Source organism: Hyalella azteca, unplaced genomic scaffold (assembly GCF_000764305.2).
Source record: "Hyalella azteca isolate HAZT.00-mixed unplaced genomic scaffold, Hazt_2.0.2 contig1623, whole genome shotgun sequence".
In the NCBI taxonomy this organism is placed as follows: domain Eukaryota; kingdom Metazoa; phylum Arthropoda; class Malacostraca; order Amphipoda; family Hyalellidae; genus Hyalella; species Hyalella azteca.
Genome location: NW_025931927.1, coordinates 101,961 through 125,702, shown reverse-complemented (window position 1 = coordinate 125,702; position 23,742 = coordinate 101,961). Strand labels below are relative to the sequence as shown.

The 23,742-nt window shown below is 37.0% G+C and overlaps 2 protein-coding genes across 2 annotated transcripts; one reads left to right on the top strand and one right to left on the bottom strand.

The window, feature by feature from the left end:
• Positions 1 to 6,827: 6,827 nt before the first annotated feature.
• Positions 6,828 to 11,343, top strand: LOC108678980 (RNA polymerase II subunit A C-terminal domain phosphatase SSU72). Its single transcript, XM_018167477.2, has 3 exons — positions 6,828 to 7,312; positions 7,968 to 8,086; positions 8,258 to 11,343. The coding sequence occupies exons 1-3, from the start codon at positions 6,952 to 6,954 to the stop codon at positions 8,357 to 8,359; spliced, it is 582 nt and encodes a 193-aa protein (XP_018022966.1). The 5' UTR covers positions 6,828 to 6,951; the 3' UTR covers positions 8,360 to 11,343.
• Positions 11,122 to 23,509, bottom strand: LOC108678979 (vacuolar protein sorting-associated protein 52 homolog). The gene is made up of 15 exons (XM_018167476.2): positions 23,446 to 23,509; positions 22,904 to 23,032; positions 22,222 to 22,314; positions 21,270 to 21,445; positions 20,380 to 20,477; positions 19,710 to 19,863; positions 18,281 to 18,413; positions 17,630 to 17,860; positions 16,710 to 16,871; positions 16,041 to 16,189; positions 14,984 to 15,071; positions 14,260 to 14,469; positions 13,496 to 13,673; positions 12,654 to 12,724; positions 11,122 to 12,228 (listed from the first exon to the last, which is right to left on the bottom strand). The coding sequence occupies exons 2-15, from the start codon at positions 23,018 to 23,020 to the stop codon at positions 12,034 to 12,036; spliced, it is 2,055 nt and encodes a 684-aa protein (XP_018022965.1). The 5' UTR covers positions 23,021 to 23,032; positions 23,446 to 23,509; the 3' UTR covers positions 11,122 to 12,033.
• Between the last annotated feature and the right edge of the window lie 233 nt (positions 23,510 to 23,742).

Below are 23,742 nucleotides of genomic sequence, written 5' to 3'. Positions count from 1 at the left end.
CTATATAGGTATAAAATAATTAAATGCAGTGAATGGATATAAAATATTTGAATTGTGCACATGTTTATTTCAAACAGTATTAGATTTTCTCATAACTTAAGTCTTGTTTCAAGTCGTATGAGGTTTGTTTGGTTATCGTTCAGTTTATGTTTAGTACGTATTGGTTTATTGGTCTGAATTAAATGGAACAGTGCAGTCAGTCACTCAGTCACTACTAGTCAGAGTGTATAGAGGGTAGAGTCTGGTAGATTTATAGGACATAAAACTAGTGGATCTATTGATAGTGCTGTGCACTGTGCTATCAGCTACAGTCACTACTAGTTGGTGTGTATAGAGGGTAGAGTCTGGTAGATTTTTAGGGCATAAAACTAGTGGATCTATTGATAGTGCTGTGCACTGTGCTATCAGCTACCTATCTGTTATGTGACTCTTAAATTTTTAGCAGATCTGCATTCCTGAAGTGTTTTTGTATATTGAAGCCAGTTAAATGGTCAATATGTAGCTCATTACCTTGCTCCATACAAACTTAACAAAGCTAATGAATAGACATAGTGCCAATAATTGTTTACCCAAAAATCCCTAAGTGGTAAACACCACCTTGGCCTGTTGGCCATTATTGAAGGCAATAAGTGCCCTTATTAGCCATCCATTATGATCCATATACTGTTATTGTTAGCAAGCTAATTGCAACATAAAAAATAACACATCAAAAAGACAAAAAAGTTGAAAAAATCAAATAAATCAAAAAAATCATGAAAAAATAAAAAAAAATCATTGATTTTTGATTTTTTTGATTTAAAAAAAAATCAAAAAAATCGCCAACCCTGCTAGGCAGGAGTCTGGAGTAGACTGTAGCCTGTTATGTAGGCCTGCAACTGCAAGGCTGAAGCCAGCTCAAATCAACCATTAGTTATATTCTATTCTTATTGTTATCATTTAATTTGATCATTAGATATTTTTTTGTACTTACTTGTATTGCATTTTCCATCAACTAATCCATTTTATTATGTAATATTATTCTGAAAAACTTAGTTATTATTCTGTCATAAACCCCCTGTCAGTTTGACTGTATTTTTGTGTAAACATTTCTGAAGTCTCTGTAGCCTACAGCAATAAAAGCTCCTGCATTAGAATTATAGCAAATTACCTCAGAACCTGCATGATGTCAGAATTAGGCTCTGACACAGGGCTGGAATAGTCCTATTTTTGTCTGAAATATCGCAGCCTAATATCATATAATTTCAGTAGGTATGAAATCTTGTGGCTTGAATGTCATAAATTTTTGTTTGATTGAAAAATCGCAGTTTGCACTTTGCAAACATGTCATTTCATAAAATTTTTAACTTCCGCAATTTGCATTGCTCTACTGTTCCCGCCAAAATATCCTGCAGTAAAACATAAACATCGTAATGTAAACAAATCAACTAAACATTTTGTTAAAGATTGCGCATAGTTGTGGTCATGTCAAAGCAGTCAGACTGCATTAACACGTGCTCAACTTCAGTAAAGACAAATTTTATCTCTGCCATTTTACTGTTTTAGGGTAAAATTAGAGATTTATGGTAACACATGCATGGACTTTGTAAATAAATTCGCACCTCGTAAATGGCTTTTCATGGCCAAGATATGGAATTCATGGCTCGGTGAAATGGAATCACGGCTCAAAGAAATGGAATCACGGCTGGCAAATCCATAAAACCACGGCTCGAAAAATTCAGCTCAGGCTCGCCAAGTAGATATATTCCATGCCTGCTCTGACACACCAGAAGATGAAGAGGCATGGTATAGGCCTAGTTTCAAACTTCCAGCAACACACCAGAAAACAGTGTGCAACCTTAACTTCTGCTACCAAAAATATGGAAATTGGTGAACAAATGCCAAATGTGCTTGATGATGACCTTTTTGCTGGAATTGGCATAGACAAGGCATCACAACCTAAGTCCTAAAAACTCAGAACTCTTTAAGTCGCAAGTGGCAAAAAGCACTGAATCCAAAGAAGAGCTAGGTGATTCAACAAATCCAACCAGAGGCTCAGGAGACATTTCTAAACTTACCAGACCATCAGAAAATCTCAAGCAGCTAAGATCTTTTTCCTCAAATTCACCTGTTCAATTCAGTCATCTGGGAATCAAAACACTGTTTTAATTAAGCAACAGTCTCTGGACATGAGCAAATTTTCTCTAAATCCAATTTCAGTTGCTGCAGAACTAAACAAAATAATTCAAGAGGACTTCCTCAATCAAAGATGTGAGCATTAAGAAGAGACCAAACATTGTAGCAGTTGAATTCAAAACAAATGAATAGGTGGCAATTAAAACCTTGATGTTTTAATTGCCTTTATGAAACCTCTCTACCTCTCAACTTGGAAAATGACAAATTGAATGCTACAAACCATCATCTGTCATGGGAAACATCTGCTCTGGAGTCATTGGTCCAATCAAACATGAAAATGACCTTGATGACTTGTTGAACATGCAAAGACAAGCTTGCAAAATTGTCAAGATATCCAGACTACCAAAATTCTCTGGAACATCAAAACAAGACTCACTGGTCTTGAAGTTTGACTTTGAAGGTAACCAGGTACCTGAAAAGTTATTTTTGATTTCGTCATACAGAGTGAGACCCTATAATTCACCATCTCTTAGATGCTACAGATGCCAGCAACCTCATCATCTTGCAAGTGGATGTACCACAGTACCACTCCTGTACACTGCCTACTCTGCACTGGAAATCACTACAAAGATGTGTGACATGCATACATCATCAATATTCAAGTGAGCAAATTACATTTACATCATCTACAAAGGAAGAGAAGGACATCAGAGTACCACTGTTAGTAATAGATGAGTACACTCTGCATGCTTCAAACATTTTAAAATTGAGTTTTATTTCAAGTGTCCCTTATTATCTCGTTTCCAGATTAATGCAGGAGCCTTTTATATTGCCTCTAGCACCATGCAAATAGCATATGGATTTTTTTTAGAGATGCCATACAATAGCCCTCACAAAGACCTTTAAATTGAGCCTAAACTCGTTTATGAAATGTTTCATGGTAAGAAATTAACAAAAATTGCTCAAAACCGTCCCTTATTACCATATTTGATGGTACTGAAAAACCTGCTTCAACTGAGGCAACCTTTACAGCTGCTTGCACATCCATCTGTCCTGGTGTTAGAAATTTCCATATTACTTAGGTTCTAAGTTTCTTTTTCTTCGTACCTATTGTTGGGTATGAATTTGTAAATAATGTGTGTTGGCTGTAAGACTTGGTGGTGTAAACATCACATTAATGTTGCTCCGTTAGGAGTGTATAAGGCCATTCCTTCTTAAATGCTATTTATTATTTTGAGTGATCACTCTTTGTTTTTTCGTTTTATTTATTTACTTTAATAATGCATGTTCGCGCTTTCTTTGGTTAGAAAAGGGCGGACTCCAGTGCTAAGTTTGGGCTTGGCCTTCTCTTGTGGCTCGACCACTTTAACTTTGAGCTTCGGCTTTTACTCTAATATTTGTTCCTAACCTATTGGGAAAGCTTGATGCTTTCTTAAGCTTAACTTACTTGTTAATTTGGAGTCTGCCCTATTTCTTCTACTTTCATTATTTCCCTTAAATTGGCCTCTTAAAATTGCCTCTTAAAATTACAGCTAAATCCGCTTGCTGGCAAAAGATTTTAAGGTTGGTGCGTGCTGATGCTATTCTGACATAGTGCGACATACATTTAGGCTAGTATTGAGTTTGTTATCTTTACCATTTATTTTACAGCCATACCTTTTTTTGTTCAATAGAATAACTGCGAGTCTGGTGGGATACGGATTTACGATCTCTTTGGAACCGTCGTCTACCTCTGGCTTAAAATTTAAAGATCCTTCTGGATGTTCTGGGTTGGTAAATTTATTGCTTCCATGTGCGAATTTATTAAATCTTGTTGAAACATTGAACTATTAATACGATTTTATATTTGAAGGGTTTTTCTCGATTCCACAGTTATGTTGGGCCGGGTTTGTTCGTCTGTGTAACGTCGGCGAGCCTGTATGAACCAGCTAGCAAGTGTTATTTTTTGGGACTTGGTTCCTTCCTAATTTCTGCGAATGCGTCTTGATTCCTCAAGCTTGGGACCAGTCGTCTATGGGATCAAGTTCCTCAATAAAAGTTCAATCTGTTTACCTCTTTTTTTGTATTAAGCCTATCAGTTGTAGTGCTGTAGTTGTGTAGCTGTAGAATGCACATCATTGTGCATTCGCCTGTCGTTGTGACCATTCTTATATTAATACAAATCGATATTCATCGATTTTGTATGAATATTTATTAAAAGCATTAAACGAACTCGTGTCATTAATAAATTTCATACAGGTTGTATATTTCTCGTTAAAATTTTCCACGTGTTTAAAAGAAAGAATTCATATTTTAATAAATAAAGAGAACTCTACGCATGAATGTTATGTTGTACTTGAAAACAAAATTATCGATCGTGTCATCAATCAAACGTGGTGCACGTGATCACTAAAAAATACGAGTATGAGTTCTTCAAATGCCTTCGGGTAACCATTGACTAATTTGTTGTTATCGATGTATTATGATTAATTCACAATTAGATCATTGCAATTAATGATGTCAAAATATTAATTCAGTTATGATATTGTGGGAGAGCTCTAACATAAATATGCTACCCGGCATAGTGAAAAAAAAACTGGTGAAACTCAATAAAAGTTGATAAATCCAGGCTACAGGTAATTCGGAGGAGCTGATATCCTACCCCTAGAAAACGCGACGAATACCCCCTACCGATAAATACTAATTATATATATTTATACTTTACAACTGAATGTACTGCGCAAACTAAAGAAAAAACTGTTACAAAACACAATCCAAGGTGGAGATCGCTGAAGCATCTGCACTCCCTCCTAAAATTCCGGTTCCGGACTCCGACCCAAAACCGGAACGGCTGTCGTCTGATAAATCAGCGCTGAATTAATCTGCATCAGTTCATTAGCTTCGAGCTTCAGGGGTCCTTACCAGTGATCTTCAAAAATGTAGCGGCCACTGGTTATGGACGACAGTCTTCCCCGTCAAGTCTCTGCTCCAGCAGCATCCTCAAATTATATTGACGACAGTCTTACCCGTCAAGTCTCTGCTCCAGCAGCATCCTCAAATTATATTGACGACAGTCTTACCCGTCAAGTCTCTGCTCCAGCAGCATCCTCTTTATTAACTTGACCTTCAATATGCTTAGAAAATTTCAACTCATTGTCAATATTAACTCCTAAAGAAATTGGTTTAAATCTTGGGTAAATGAGGAAATTAAAAATGAACTGATTCTAAAAAATCTCTGGTTTGTCACTATGCACATTCATCAACTTGATTTTGAATTTAATTTTCTGTACACCTAGGTACTACTAAGCAGGATGAAATTCGAATTTCAAAGGTTCATCAATTATTTATTTCGATCCACCAAGACCACTTTTTCAATTCAACATCATTATTTGAGGCAAAAAATGAACTTCTTAAAGGCTTAAAACACATACGCTAACTTGCTCAGTTTCTATGAAGTACCTAATCACTTGGAAGTTGCAAGTCTGCACCTTTCACTCAACAATTAAAATTAGACTTATAGGGTAAACGTGGTATATTCCGTCACATTAAGGACGCATCGAGAAATGAAAAACTATAAAAAAATAACCGTATGCGTTACCGTAAAATGGGGTAGCTTAGACCACTTTTTTTCTTATAAATGATGCCATTTTCTTACTAGCTAAATTAAACTTGAATTGAAACATGCAAAATACAGGTCTATACTCTAGCTAATTTAAAGATCCTTCTGGATGTTCTGGGTTGGTAAATTTATTGCTTCCATGTGCGAATTTATTAAATCTTGTTGAAACATTGAACTATTAATACGATTTTACTTAATTATATATTTGAAGGTTATTTCTCGATTCCACAGTTATGTTGGGCCGGGTTTGTTCGTCTGTGTAACGTCGGCGAGCCTGTATGAACCAGCTAGCAAGTGTTATTTTTTGGGACTTGGTTCCTTCCTAATTTCTGCGAATGCGTCTTGATTCCTCAAGCTTGGGACCAGTCGTCTATGGGATCAAGTTCCTCAATAAAAGTTCAATCTGTTTACCTTTTTTTTGTATTAAGCCTAACACTGGGCCATCAAGCATGGCCATTGATGAACAACCAATATCTTCTCAAAAGAGACAAACCAAGACAGCTAAAAACTCCAAAAAGAAGAAAACTTGAAATGGCTCATTCAAATTTCAATTCTGTTCAGCAACCTATGTTACAAGAGTCCCAATTTGAGATATATCAGTTAAACTGTAATGGTTTGAGAGGCAAAGTATCAGAGCTGAAGATCTATATACTGTGAAATGGGGTAATAAGGGACAGTTTTGAGCATTTTTCATAAATAACTTCTTACCATGAAACATTTCATAAACAAGTTTGTGCTCATTTTAAAGCTATTTGCAAGGGCTATTGAATGGCATCTCCAAAGAAATTCTAGTCACTTTTTATGTAATTTCTCATTTATGAAAAAATGCACTATTGTGCTAGCCATGTCTGTCTGTCCGTCCGTGACTTCATGTTTTCGTCAACGAGAAAATGCGCTCTCTGTCACTCACTGCAGTGAGTACTGAGTACTGAGTTATATTTTTTAATTGTTTGCTGATATTTATACATTAGATTTAGGGTCTTTCTATAGTTCAAAAAGCTGTCTTTTTTTTAGCAAAAATGAACAATGGTGATGACTTATACAAGTTATTAAATTTATTTCATCATTATGTATATTCCATGTTTTAACATAATATCCCATTTTTATCCCATTTCAGATTCTGTAATTATGAACTGTAACATCCAGTATCCTATGTAAATTGATTATTTTCTTCTAATAATTTCTATTTTTGGTTATTGTTTAACCATTTGCAATCACATATTCTATTTCAACACTTAACAATGTCTCTGGATCTCCGTTTTGCTGTGTCATGTTCAAGTAACATGAACCGAAGTATGGAAGCTCATGCGATGCTCCAGAAGAAAGGCTTCAAAGTTAGGTCTTTTGGCACAGGAGACAAGGTTAAACTCCCTGGCCCAGGACCTGATAAACCCAATTGCTATGAATTTGGAACTTCATATGATTTCATTTACAAGGATTTATTGAACAAAGATAAAGCTCTGTATACTCAGAATGGGCTCCTGCACATGCTTGATCGCAACAGGAGAATAAAGGATGGTCCTGAGAGGTTCCAAGATTGCACTGACAAATTTGACATCATTCTTACCTGTGAAGAAAAAGTTTATGACCAAGTTCTGGAATGTAAGTACCTTAATTTTTTTAACCATCTAACACTTCATCTCTCAATGTTTTACAAGCTACAGAGTGCTGTTTTATTTTTCTTGATTACAGAAGCTGGCAGCAATGAAATGTATTCTTTATGCATTTATGCTCATTTATTATTTACACTCTGATAGCTGCAAAAATGCATGCAAAGTGTCAAGTCTTTCATTAGAAACTAAAATTGTTGACTTCTCATACATTTCACTATTAGTACTATGTAAATATATAGGTATTTAACTAAGACCAATTCTATGTTTAACTGTACATAGTTTTGTAATTCTCCTCTGGCATTATGCTCAAAAAATATTAATTTCAGTAGGTACAGTATACTTTCACATAAATATTTAAATTTTTAAAAATTAAATTAAAAAGATCATCAATTTGGTTTATAGAATTTTATTGCAATACAACCTCAACCTTTAAATGTGTGCTACAAGATCTCCATTTGATAAACCATATTGATCACCTGTACTTTTGACAAAAGCTGCTATCACTGAATGGTCACTTTATTTCTAAAGCATTAATTTATTTATTTCAATTTATTTCAAATCATTCAATTACTTGTAGATAAGATAACTATAAAGGTAGGTATCTCATTTGCAGGAAATGTAACAGTTTTGACTTATTTCCTCAGTTTTGGAGTGCCATATTCCCGAAGAGAATAATCCTGTGCACATCATCAACATTGACATCCAAGACAATCATGAAGAGGCTACCATCGGCGCCTTCATGATCTGCGAGCTTGCTCTCTTGGTGGGTCATTGAAATTAATGTCCTTGTCATGAATTTTCCAAACATAAATGACTGGTCAACTACAAAGTTTTAAATACATAATCACATTTTTATAATATCCGCTCAAATACCGGTATAGTAAATACTTGACAAGAAAGTTTCAAGATATATTATTGTATTTTTCTCTTTCAGCTATCAAGTTCAGATGACTTAGATAATGACATTGACGAATTACTGCACGAGTTTGAGAACAAATGCCAGCGCAATATTCTTCACTGTGTCCAGTTCTACTAAGCGGTTGCTTCTCTCGTATCACAGTCATCACGGAAGAGGAGTTCTTCATTTAGTTCTAGTTTGGGTGCGTTTTGTCTCCTGAAGATGTACCAGATTCAATCCTAACCCTAACGAACAGCCTGTTTATTAGTTATTTTTTTTAATTTTCATTTAGTTATTTAAAGTCATTTGTATATTTTTTGCTTGGGGAAACAACCATTTTCTTACTCCTCTCATTCATAATTTCCCTTGCATGAAGTGGATGGGTAATAAGTGGATTACATATTCAAAATACTGGCAAACTGGTACAAAAATGTTATTGTATGTCTTTATCCATTTCAAACAGAGATGCAACTTTGAGCGACACAAAAATTAGATTTTTTCACTTTCAAGCATCCTGCTAAAAGCTAATATGTTAAATCTAACTTGCTTATGAATGTTTATTAGAGAATATTAGAAATGTTTGTGTTAAAGAAATTTTCTTTCCTATTCAGGTTCGCATTTCTCAGTTGACGTAGTAATTACAATTAAATGCAGCCAGCAACGCGATGTTCGTCATAGGCGTGTCCGGTTCTTGATGCGATCTTTGGTGTCGTTTTGACGACGTTCTCGGTTTTATTGTCTCGAGACTCACGGTTACTTCACTTCAATTATCTTGCTAAAAATATCCCAAGTGTAAATGTTGGCAAGTAATTATTTCTTAGCTGATTATTTCAAGTTAAGACTTGATCTATGTTAATACATCGCACCATATGCTATCCGATTTTGACACCCGCAAACATCTATTCAAGAATTTCACGTATAAGATTTCATTGATGAAAGTGACTGTGTCATTTTATCCAAGAAACAAACGCTTATAGCGGCTGAAATAGAAGCATAGTTTGCAAACGGTCAAAGAACTGCTTTCGTTCACGGAATTTGCTACTGCTAAGAGATCCTCTGTGCAAACCGGTAATGACATAAACGTAGGAATTATTAAATATCATGACATTCTCGACTCAATGGGCTTAGAGTGCCGCTAACGAGCGATTTGTTAGATATTTGACTTGTAAAGTATCCAATGTAGTTGTACATTCATCATCTAATATTTACTTTGACGTGTTAACAGAACTTTGGACGTGATGTCAAAATCTCTATGTTACGATAGTACTTCTCGTATTTGTCTAGAAATCTTTGGGTCTTACACCATCTTGTTGTTTCCAGCTCAAGAGTATGAAGCAAAATTTTTCAAGTTGAACTGTTTTGTGAGTTTGAATTAAAAGTTCTAGTTGTAACGAGTCGCATGAAACTAGCCGAGTTTATTATTCAGTGTTGACATGTGCTCGAAATTGATTTCGATTGCAAGCGATTGAGTTGTCAACTCATTGTACTAGATTGATTTTTCTTGCTAATGTGTTTAAGTTCTAGCTATCGTTACATTCTCAGAAGCTAGAAAAAATTCTAGCTAAAGCTACATTCTCAGAAGTTATGAACTTCACAGAAAAAGCTGTTAACGACCTATTGCTTCCATGTTGTCATTTAACCTATTTAAAAGTGTGATTGTTCATTACATGTCTACGTCAAGCATTTTGTAAATATTCGAGCTCTTCTGATAGATCAAATAGGGATTCTTGCGGGTACTTTCAATGCGACGCTTGATTAGCTATATAGTGGAGAGTGCAATATCACATTCACCTTCTATGGCTTCAGGAGTGTAGCGAATTGAGCGGGAATGTGTTCTTGTGGTTGAGATTGTTCAAGTATGGCTTTTAATTCGGCGCCACACAGGAAGCTTTCCAAGATGCCTGCGGCTTATAACCTTTATGGTGAAACATCATCGCTTCACTATGGTCTACTCTGTTGTAATGTGATGGTCTGTTGTGCTCAAATTGTCTACTTAAGATCAATGCATATTTTTCAGTTTGCTGTAATGTCTTTCTTCGTTCATTACATATACTTTCCAGATAATTATCGCGTTCCGGTCAACCCAGAGTGCGTATGTGTCACACTGAACGTATTATCTTCATAATATTTCGCTGTCAACGTTTCCTACGTCCCAATACATATACGCATTGCAGGTGACGTAAGAACTCAACCAATGCCTTGCCGCTGCTCTTGTGAACAAGTAGTACAAGTTTACGAGCTTTCTATACTCATTTGGTGCAAGATTTTCTCCATTGAACTGGTCTGGCGTCACACTTTTACAATTATATATTTCATATTACTGTTCAACCAATATTTAATGTAATGAAATTCCTCTCCTGAAAAATATTAATGTGTGTATTCAGGAGTGCATCGTCAGGACACAAGTACTACGAATATTCGACTTAATTACGAAAGCTTTGAATTTAATACGAGCATTTACCATTTCTGCATGGCCTCCTCCTGTCAGGCATTTCAATAGTAACAACTCAAGTACTAAATCCATTGCATTCGACTTACCCGTAAGTTTTTTTCCTGTTACAATTCTTTTTAAACGCTTATTACTCAGAAAGTAATTGTTTGCGTACCGCTTTTGTTCCCTATTATGTTTTTCAAGCGTTTGGAAGAGCAGTATCATGATCAGTCATACGTGGCTCAAAATATCGCTCACTACAGAAGTAAAGGACTTGCTGCAAAAATGAAGAAAATAAACTTCAACTCTATTCAAGTTTGGATTGAAATTAATCCTTGTAATCTTATTAAATTCATTTACAAGTTCATACGAACTTAAGACAAGTTTACTTGTAATCCCACTGGCGTTATGCATGAACTATTCGCATTAAAACCTGCCAATTATGATCACTGGAAAAATGAAATACTCGTTAAATATATTAATTCCTATAACATTTTACAAGATGATCGATTCATGTCTTGGATGTGGAATGTTCAATTTATGTTATTACATCAGTGTACAGTTATTACATCAGTGTACTAGGTTTGCAGGATCTCTGCAAGCCTAGCGAGACTCCACACCTCAACGTCGAAAGCTCGCAAAATCTTATTAGTTGTAGGTAAGGAGTAAATATATTGCGTAATATTCATAACCTATTGCGTTTTTTTGGCCCAGACTTTTAATTAACCATTAATTTTTCCTTGCAAACAGGGTTTTAATGCGGTATATTTCAAAATCGTGAGCAAAATGCCTTCATTGTATAAAAATACAATTCTTAACTAAGTCTATATTGTGTAAACATTCACAGAGGAAAATAGTAAGCAGACAAACACAAGTTAAATAACTTACTCTTAACAAGTTAAAACTAAGAATAATCTGATCGGAGTGCAGTCCAATCATGCGTCATTCTCATAGCTTAGGTATAGCCTGAACTACGTAAGGACAAGTTATACAGCCATAAATCTTTATTTTTCTAACTAAGGATTCTGAACGATTAAACCTCTACAATATAAGCTGTACGCAAACTAAACGCAAATAACTATCTACATATTTTACAAGTCAAGAACCGCATAGAGCTTATGGGTAATATAATATTGTAATAAATTAAAATGATGCGATTGAGAGAAAACGCTAATTGGAATGATGATCCAACAAATTTACAGGATAACTTGACGCTGACACCGGGCTTTGTTTCCTGAGAATTATTGCCGATTTAAAAGAGGCTAAGGCAGTTTCTATACGAGACTCAAATTGATTTCGTCATAGCAAATGTCTTAATATTTTCAACTATAGATAAGAAGTTGAAGATACATATTATTCTAAAATGTAATGGCCCAGTGACTTAGAAAGTGGGTTTGTATTTCTTGGCTTCGACAATAAGATGATGACTGTTGACTATGAGCTGCTGGGCGTTGCAGTGCTGCAAGGCAGGGTGGCTGAGTGCCCTGTTGAGGGAGTGGTGCGCCGTAATGAGCGTCTCCAGAGCGCGCTGCAGCACACTCGTGCCAGTGCGGAAATTGCTGAAACATTGCATCACCTGCAACAATCATAATTTTGATGAGACATTCATGAGCAACCTCATGATAATGACCAACCCTACAAGTAATGTTGTATTAACGGTTCCAATTCTGTTTATCTGTTACGTATTATTGCTACACGTGTAAGATCAGATGGCACATGTTGTGACGGTCGAAGTGAAGATGACAAATAGCACATACAATGTAATATTTTATTATCAAAATGGTAACTTTACACGCAAGTAATTAACTTGTAAGGAATTCCAGAAAATGGCCGAATTAAGATTATTAATATCAATTAAACAGCTACGATGGATTGTCACATGATAAAAAGTTAAATACGCGACCGTATTAAAAATTTAGGACGAAAATTGATCACACAGTGTGCACGGTAATGTGTGCAGCCAGCCGTGAATAAGTGAGCTGAAGAGCATACGCCACTCGCCTGGTTGTTGAGCTGCTCGACGGCTGTGCGCCAGTTGTTACTGAAGGCGCGAGCGACGTTCAACGCAGTCCCTGCTCGATACAAACGCCTTTGAGCTGCGCCCAGTGCAGTATTTTTTGGAAATTATAGGGTCTACAACATATGACTGATCAAGTGAATCGATTAAATGTTTAATAACTTCATTTCGGTAGGTAATATCAAGCAGAAGTTGACTTAGCTAGCATGCTTGCGTATCAATTAGAAAATATTCCAATCCCTGTGTCAGCAGAATATTTCAAAATGAACCGTTTTCTAATCAAACAAAGGTGACGACAATAGGTATATAAATTTCCATTAATATGAAATTATGCGTCAAACCTAGTGTAACGAAAACAAGGCCTATTCCGAACCCTATATCGGAACAGGCAAAGCCTGCCCAGTAACCCTAGACAAGGCTGAATAATCAATCATATCTGGTACCTGTAAGCGAGGCTAAATAATCATAACCGATAACCGTACAGGAAGTTAAATAATCATAACCGATATTCGTAGGCAAGGCTAAATAATAACCGGTAGGCTGCGAAGCTAGGCTGACAAACAAAACCTAGTACAAGTGCAACCTTAACTCTCGCGGCGAAGCGGGCATGAGTTACCCATACAAGAGTTACGAGAGGCTAACAAGAACTTACCCTGAACACCATATCAGAAGTAACAAGTCCTGCCCTGAACCTAGGGAGAGGGCAACACGACCTACCTTCAATCTACGAGACTGACTCTAACCGTCACAAAGAGGCTGATAAGACCTACTCTGACCTCAAGAACGAGACCTAACGTGACCCCACAATGAGGCCCTTGAGTCCTACCCTCGGTCTGTTTAAGGCCCTGGGAGTCGCCGGCGTCGAGGAGCCGCTGCGCCTGTTGAGCGTAGGTCAGAAGGGAGCCGAAGTCAGGACTGAGGATCTCCTGGATATACTCGGCCGTGCAGGCCGCCAGCATCTCCCGCAGCCGCTCGCCTTCGCTGGTGTCTGCCCGCGCCTTTTCCTGGTAAACAAACGCAAGAACTTGGATTGCTGAATGTAAACATGAAACTTCGTGGCAAGTAGGCTTCCTAAAAAATTCTAAATTTGCGTTCGTTCCCAAAGTTGATTAGCAAACATAACCATCATTGCGGCAAATCTTACTTCAAAGACGAACATTGTATTACCGGGTACGTACGGAATTTCGCAAATGGGTCAAAAAGAAACAGAAGTTCAGAAGTAAGTGAGCAATAATGCAAGAATAATTAACCTGCAACAAGGGTGAATGACCTTACAAAGAAAAAAAAACATACAACAATATTTAGAAATGTGAATTTTACGGCAGGAAATTACAGCTGAGACTACGTAAGAAAGTTCGGGCTACACAACTAGGGTCAAATTAGACAATTTGGGCAAGAGACCTGTCCGATAAATAATCAGATATTGAAGACGTAGACTTAAGCATCGCGCAACAAGGAAGCATAAAATCGATTAGGCATTTAACAAGATCGCAACAAAGACTACTTCATGCCGATAAGGGCGGTGCGGCATTACAAATTTTCATCCACATCAACATTGACTTGGAGTGTCACAAATGTCGCATTTCTCACGGTAAGGACGGCGAGGACCATATCGTAGTTGTTGATAAGGAAGACGAGCTGCTGCATGCGATTCCTAGGGAAGTGGAAGGCGGAGAGCCTGAGCAGCACAGACTCGAGCTCCCGGTGCAGCGCCGCCACCAGCGCCTCCGTCCCCTCGATGGGGAACCTGCGCTCCAGGGACGCGATAGCGCCGCACACCTCAGAGATGCGCCGACACATCTACGGTTATTAACATTTATTAGCATCATCGCATTATTTATTAGCATTATCATCAACGAATATAAACTTTTAATTACGATTCAAAGGAAGTAAAGTTACCATTATCGTATTATTATTATTATTATTATTAGCATTGATTAGGATGAGCTTTTAATTACGATTCAAAGGAGTAGAGTTTAAAGTCATAGTGCGGTACAAGTCTGAATTTGACCTGCGCATCTAAATTTCAATCAGAATTGTAACTCAAGCCCCGGAAGGTTTATAAGGTATATAATATGATACATTACACTTTTATAGAAGTATTCATTACTCCCAGAATATTGATCGTTATCATCATAACAAATACACTAAATATATTTACAACAATAATGAGTGACATAAAATAATATTGCATATTTTCTTTACGTAATTTAAAAAATGTTAACATTGCATTAGAATGCAACAATAGCTGGTACAGTGAGTAAGTAATGACACCATAGAAGTCCTCGGTATATACAAGCGAGGAGGCACTCACATAGTGAGGTCTGACGTCCATGTTGGTAAACTTGGTCACGTCGCAATCTTGCACGCTCTGGATGTTCAGTCGGATCACATACTCGAACCTGATTACAACATCACAACAAATCTTAACTGTCTTCAAAATATAATTATCGAACTGCACACACTCGCATATAATATTGTAATTTGTAACGATCTTTATCAACACTCCCTAGAAAATTTCCAGAAATGGCGTCAGCACGACTGTGAAAACAATTAAACTAGCAGAATGAAGTGAATGAAAACAATGAATTCGCAGAATTTCGGGATCTACCAATACTGCCTGGCGCTGACGAAGGCTATGATCGTTAGGCACACTAAAATGTTTGAGTGAGACCACCAAGGGTTTTGTAGAGGCTGAAGTCTAGCTTATAGCCAGTGAACATCGAATAAGTAATTCGATGAGTAATCTAACAGAGCAATATAAGTGATATGCGTTAATAATACTCAGGATAGGGTCACATAAAAATGTATACGTTTTGTGTCATTTCTATCAACACAATAAGTTGAGCTGGTAACGAAACTTTAACTTACGCACAGCTGTTCATATAAATAATGAATGTTTTTCTCTTATAAGGAATTGTCAAAATGTAGAGGTAGCACCAACATGAATTTGAAAAATTGTCTCAAAAATTGAACAACCAACCGTAAGCTTGCGTGGCACCCTCAACATTTCTAGTGATGAAGAGTACATAAAATAAATTTCGCTTCTTCTCCAACAAACCTTCACAAAATCGAGGACTAGCGTGTTTAAGTAACAAATAATAAGTTAAAAAAATTCAGTACGGAGGTCTACATGCAATTTAAAAAATTTAAAATAAAAATCAGTCGAATTACAAACCACGGCGACAAGAGCATAATAGGAAAACACTTATGATTCTCAAAATATGAATACCTTGTGCTCATTTATGAAAATTAATCGGGCACTTTACAGGTTTTAAAGCATCAACCTGAATGAATAAATGAACACAAAGATTCATTCCACTTTTATCATAAATTGAACACAAAGGCTGAATTACACGAGAGAGAAATACCTCTGATAGAGCGCGTCGTTGAGGGCATCCCAGTGGGCATCAAGAGCGGGCACGGCGCGTTTGTGGCACAGCAGTTTGAACTGATGGCACAAATGAAGGCACACGCACAGTCCCACGCTGTCGAAGCTCCCCATCACTACGCTGTATACCTACGGGGTAAATGCTTGGGATCACAACTGACTTGGTATTGATAGGTAAATGTAACACGCACAGACGTTTCAGTAACATAATAAATATACGAGTAGGTATATAATATTAGAATTTTTCTCTATTTTTTTTAATTTTTCAGAATGCCAGTATACATTTTTCTTCGACGCGTTGAAATAATTGTAACGTCAGAAAAAGAATTTCGGTGCAAGTTTAATAATAGAAACAATAGAAACAGATTTAATTCTGTTCACTGTAGCGCAGTGGTATATAGGAACCAGAACCGCGATAGGAACCAATTCCGGTACCGATAGGTAGTCGCTGGTTCGAGAACTTGGCATACTTGTAATGTATATAACAGTTCTTGGTTACTTTTATGAGAAAACACGACACCTAGACGACTAAGGTGGCGTACCAGCGTAACGGTTGGTGGTGTAAAAACAAACCTTAGCGTGTGGCCGGGGGGGGGGGGTCTAAAGGCCAAGTCAATTTTCATTTCTTTACTCCAGGTATGTCAGCTACCTCTTTCTGAACGAGCTGGATGGCGTTGGAAAGAACAGCTTTGAAGAGCTTGAGAGCGTCGGCATCAGTCACGAGGAAGAACTGAGAGAGGAACGCAAACTCCCGACAGCAGTTGTCGAGCAATGCATACTGCTGGCTACGGAACAGCACTTCAAACGGCAACTGAAAAAGTAAAGATAATTAAACATATGGGTCATAAAACAATTCCCTGTGCATTACCACAACTATCACAAATGGTACTAAAGCATCCTATTCATACGGTTTTTAGAAGGGCGCGAAAATCATAAAATCAATGAAATTTCATTACTGTCTCATCAGTATTTTTCGGTCTCTAAATTATCTAGTTATTTAATTGTAGGTGAATTCATCAAGCAATCATCATACCACGAAGACAAGAGCATAATAGGAAAACACAAGGTATTGATTCTCAAAAATCAATTCCTTCTGCTCATTTAGGATAATTAATCGTGTAATTTATCAATTTTGAAGCATCAATTCAATACATAATATTTAATGAAGCGATGATGCTCTAATTACGAGAGAGTGCGGATTTAATCGCTCAATAGCTGCGACTTATCAATGTTATTTCTTGTGCACAAAAATTCTTGAATACGCGAAAATTGTATTTGAACTAATCTACGTAGTTTCCACATCTTTGCTGGAGTCGAGACATAAAACAAAAACTTAGGTTTTTTTATTAATTTGAGCGAAATTCAATTACAACAAAAAATATAACTCAGTTCTCACTGCAGTGAGTGACAGAGAGCGCATTTTCTCGTCGACGAAAACGTGAAGTCACGGACGGACGGACAGACAGACGGACAAACAGACGGACAGACAGACGGACGGACATGACGAACACAATAGGGCATTTTTTCAATAAATGAGAAAATGCGCTAAAAAGAGATGCGAGTTGCTACCTTCCTGCCTTCCCTCTCAGCGACGTGAGGGACGATGATGTCCTCAGTGAGGCCTTCAGGAGACAACACGGCGTCCCTGTTGGCGAGGGCGAAGACAGAGTTGAGGCGTGACCGCGGGGCGGCCCGCCCTCCGAAGAAGCCTGCGGTTCCCCCAGCAGCGCCTCCGCCGCCAGCACCTCCCCGGACGTCGTCCGCTGCTAGCAGGTCTTCCCTGGTCACTTGTTCATCGAACTGCAAAACGAATTTGCGTCAGTGCTTTGCGTTATGTTATTTTAATAATAAAATAACAACAATTTTGCCATTTATCAAATCTCGTACATACTGGAATATTTTTGCATATCTATACGATTTTAACTTCATTTACAATAACCTTTATTTGAAATTACTAAGTTTTAATGATTTTTGAGATAAAAATTCATCTCGCTCGTACAAAATTTTGAAAGCGGTTCAACATGCGAGTATTTCTGCTTCACTGCCAACCATATCATGGATCTATTTAAAGAATCACGAATCAGTGTGTTTAGTGCATTTTAAAATTCGTAGGTGAGAAAGTTGATAATCGAAACATTTTACATTACTATTTAACTTGAAACAATCAACCTACAAGTAAGTGAAAAACAACACACTCGTCCCAAAATGTCAGTGATTTACTTGAAGTTTCCATAGTTGTTTTGTGTAGGCCTGGAAGTACGAATAGTAGACTTTACTCATAGTATCAACGTACTCATCATGAACTTCTCCAGCAATGGTACGGGCGTGCTGTAGCAAAAACTCGAAGAAAAACCTGCAAGACAGTTCATATACATTCAGGATCGTGAGTAAGGCAGAAATGTTCACTGCACAGCCGAAAATATATCAATTTGAAATTTTTTCGATGTGTAGGAATATTTTAATCCCAGACCGTGAGTAATAATTGGAGACAATATAAAGTTTCCTACCGCGACGCCACATTTACGCACAATTCACTAGCACCACAATAAGTAATTGAAGATATTGTGATCTTGAAACAGATTTTCTAGATAACGATGCGTTATAGCCTTTTGCTATACTAGTAGTTACATAACCGAGCGCATGGCGCCATTTTCTATAAACAGCTTAAATCATAGGTTACCACAACCATTTACCCCAAATCTTACCCAACAAAATTAACTAATTACCTTCAATATTATTACGAACAATTACCCCTAATTTGTATAAACAGCTTAACAGGGTACCGATCATGAATCTTGCCCAACAAAATTAACCAATTACTCCCGAATCATGAGTTTGGGATGAAGAATTTATTCATTTTTGATGATATTGCTACGGAAAAGAATCAAAATCCTGCTGATAGTTTTTACACCTGTGGAAGACATAATAACTGTAGTTCAATTTACTTATCCCAAAACTATCACATACTACCAAGACAAACCATTAGAACGAATTCAAATTTATTAATTCTATTCGAGTTACCTTTCATCGATATGAAGAATATTCATAGTGATTACATTGCTTGTGATATGCCCTTTGCCGAGTTTCAAGATCTGTGTAATGAAACGTATAAAGTACCTTATAGTTTTGTGTTGATCAATAAAGATGAGCATCCCAGTTCTGGAAAGTATTTCAAAAATTTAAATCAATTATATATTCCACAGAAGTATTTTTCAGGCAACCGCTCTAGGTTATTCTCGGTTAAAGAGTGTAGTAAAATCGGGGTAAATGATCGTTAACCCATGATTCGGGAGCATTAATTTTGTTGGGTAAATGATCGGTAGACTGTTAAGCTGTTTATGCAGATTCGGGGTAATTGTTCGTAATAATATTGAAAGTAATTAGTTAATTTTGTTGGGTAAGATTTGGGGTAAATGGTTGTGGTAACCTATGATTTAAGCTGTTTATAGAAAATGGCGCCATGCGCTCGGTTATGTAACTACTTATACTATATATCTTGAATATTGTCATTTAATTTTTCATGTCATCAAGTTTAAACCTACTTTTAAAGAATCTCAAATCAAAATGATAAAGCAATAGAACAGACATGAACTCTAATGCATTCGAAATTTTGCAGCATAACATTTCTCATTTAAATTTAGCGACTTACTTATGTTTAATCATGGCGTTCTGAGGGATGTGGTAGTTAGAGAGCGGCTTACGGAACTGATAGATCTTCTGCAGGAGATACTCTCTTATTTTGCTCACGGCTCGGATACATAACTTGGAAACTAAGTCATCAACGTCTGCTACCGAAGACGAATCTGAGCGAGAAAGAAGTAAATTGCTGAGAAATGTAATAGATGTGGTTGCAGAACTTTTCAATACTTCAGTCTAGTCTAAGAACATGATATGTACATACAAATGGTCGAATAACAAAAGAAAAGGTCAAAAGAAAGACTTAAGCTTGCACAGTCTAAGATCCAGTACTACATATCAGTTCAAAAACCAAATACATTGAACTAGGATTAGTGATAATCGTGTAAAAGTACATACAAAATTACTTCTAAGGCCTTTTTACCCTGACAACTCAAATGCTTTCTGAATTTTCTCAATTAGGAAAAAACCTTTTAGTTGAACAAAAAACAATATATCTACACATTCATCCATAAAAGAATGTCGTCCGAAACAAGTTAAATGATACATCCGCTAAAATCTTACAATATTTACAAGATAAAACCTAACATAGGAGATACATGGGTATAATTAACACAAACATAATTAGAATTTAATGTTAAAAATGTATAAAATATAGCCACCATGAAGTTTCCAAGCGTCACCTTTAAATCTTTGTTCCTTGAGAAACTTGCTCTTCTCGTCGAGTATAAGCAGTTGCTGCATGAACGCTGGCTCAGTGACAGGTGTGTTGAAGATGTCACTGCCGAGGTAATTACAACAATATTATCAATAGTTATTTATAAATTTTCCAATAAATTTTTAATACTCAAACCTGAGATACTAACATTCACAAATATGCGATGCATGAACAAAATTATTCATAGAGGAACATTGTTGACATAAACAGTATAGAATTAGAACAAAATAAAGAAGTAGAGCAGATATTATGTGGGTCCTTCTCCACCAAAAGCTTAGTTAATATTCTTGCTAAACCGCAAGATGAATAATGTTATACAACTTCAAAATATTAATATTTCATTTTTTTAAGTAAGCTCCAATTTTTAGAAAATTGCAAGGCTTTTGTAAATTGCTTCGATTAATTTCGATTACAAAATGAAATTTCTTGACGAGTTCACTAACAAAGGTCAAGAGTAAAGAGTTAAAATGACTTAATAACAGAGCTGGGGAGCGTCAGAGACAGCAGACAATGAAGCTCACTGTATAACAGAGCTGGGGAGCGTCAGAGACAGCAGACAATGAAGCTCACAGTATAACAGAGCTGGGGAGCGTCAGAGACAGCATACAATGAAGCTCACAGTATAACAGAGCTGGGGAGCGTCAGAGACAGCATACAATGCTCACTGTATAACAGAGCTGGAGAGCGTCAGAGACAGCATACAATGAAGCTCACTGTATAACAGAGCTGGAGTGTGTCAGAGACAGCATACAATGCTCACTGTATAACAGAGCTGGAGAGCGTCAGAGACAGCAGACAATGAAGCTCACTGTATAACAGAGCTGGAGTGTGTCAGAGACAGCATACAATGCTCACTGTATAACAGAGCTGGGGAGCGTCAGAGAGTCCAGAGCTGCAGTGATGTGTTCCTTAGCAGCAGTTGTGTTGTGTAGCTGCAGGTGCAGAGATGTGCTCTGTTCCTGCAGGCTCTGCAACTCTTGACTGATTGATGAAAGGTGAGACAAGTAGCCTTCAAGTGCTCCTTGCATTTGCTGCACAAATATAAGTAGCCTATTAATAATTATCAGTACCTACATACCTAATTAGACAATGACATCATTGTACTCATATTAAATATTTTAATGCCAACACCACAATCAGAGTAAGAAACTCAGTTGAAAATAAATTCAGACGATTCTCATCAGAATTCTACAAATGCTGAAAAATTTTCATGAATGTAAACTAATTTTAATAAATTATACTAATCCTTGTATAATTTTTTCATTCGTAATATCAATGAAATTTATAATAATAGCAAACCGAAGCCCGGCAACGAGCGATTAGTTCCAGGGAAATATTCCCATAACAGCCCACGGGAATTTAATTGATGAGTTTCAGAGCTCATGTAATTCAGATGAACAGTGCCCTAATAGAGTTAAAAATATTCAGCCCAGAGCTGACGTGAATGCAATTCATGAAACAGAAATAATTCTTTTGGACGAGACTGGGGACGTCAGACTGACTGCCGGCGCAAGCTAGGCTATTAGTGAATAATTTTGGCATAAAATCTACAAAGTTTGCTTGTTGGTAGAAATAAAATATATCATTTTTATACAGATATAAATGGAAATTTTCTTGAAGTGTCTCCTTTCAAGTTCTGGAAAAGAAAGTAAAGGAGAAATTGCTTCATAAAAATTTGACTTACAACATCTGACTGTAAATCTCATTATTTAATTTCAAGGACAAATCAGAGAAGCAGCCTAGATTCTTAAGATAATCGTAGCGTGAGTGGTGAGATGATGATTGCCTGATGCCGTGTATCACTGACCAGGAGGATGTCATCACACGTTGTGATGTGTGAGTGCAGTGCTGCAATATGATCAGCTTTCTTTATATAATCCAGAACACTTTGTTGCTCCACCTGAAAGAAAATGAAATGCGATTATACACAACATTTGCTTCGTTAAGATGTTAAAAACATAGTAGTACGCTTTACGACTGTTCTTTTTCGTCCGGTAAACCCGTTTTAGTCTAGGTACCTATGTTAGACATTGTTCTAATTAACTAACGATAATAACTAAACTCACTTACCAGGTTACAAATGGGAGTCGACAGATCTGAGTGAGTGTCACTTATCGACTTATCGAGGCTCGCGGTAATGGATATATAATCACATCCTAGACATAGCGCAATCTCCATAGCATAGGCAAGCACACCATGACAGGAGTACACGAGCCTAAAATGATCCTGCATCGAAATAGTACGATATCAACTTCTTCAAGTCCACAAGTCTGTACAAAAAATCTTCAGCCAGACGATAGTTGGTGCTGAAAATAAACCCATATGATATAATGTTCATATTTCTATGATACGCTAGTCGAAAGATACGGAAGTCGAAATAATTTTAATATGAAGATACGCAAGTTGAAATAATTTTAAGCAGCTCCTGCACACACACAAAATCTGCCAGTAAGCAGGCGGGGGCCACGCAGTCAATATACTACACTCACAGTGCGGAGCTTCTCTTCCAGCTTGTGCGAGTACTGCCTGAGGTCGGTGCCTGATGTGAGGGCCTCTTGGATCACAGCATCGCCGAGCATCGCATCGCTGGTGTCTTCCGCTGCCATAGTGTCAGTATTCTGATGACAAAGAGATACTCATAAATTTATGATTTGCAGAGGTTCTTATAACATTTGCAGAAATCCTACATAAAAGCTCTAATTCGATTTCAGGCAAAAATAACATCTTTCACAGCTTGGTATACGGTATCTATGAAAGATCATGTCTTTCATAGATAGGTATCATATCTTTCATTTGGTAGTCAAATGCTTGAATAATGTAACACTGTAAAAGAAAGCCTTTTGGACACTTTCAGTTCAATAGGAGCAATGATAATTGATAAGAATAACAAATATTGTATTCCTATGAAGTCAATAATGGATGAAAGGGGGATATCATGAATGGGAATAAAGTGAGAGAATAAATCGTATTGAATTAAAGGGCTTGTTAACATTACCACATGCAAAATTTTTGAAGTGTTTCGTTTCCTCACCGGGTTCTAGTTCTTTGCAGGAACTGGGTTCTTCCTTCTTGATAGGAGGCAGGAGAACAGGGGGTCGCTGATGTTCTTCTTTCTTGATGAGATGTGACAGATTTAGAGGCTCTTGGTGAGTGCTTGTCTGGTGCGGGTAAAAACGCGCTGCCTCTGTGAGAAAACGATGCAGCAGTTTCCTCCCAGACTCAGGGTAACTTACAAAGAGGTAACGAAATAAATGATCTTCTAGATGCTCTGGTTGCATGCCACACTTTTTGATGGACTCTTTAATATCGCGCCAAAGGCGATGTATGA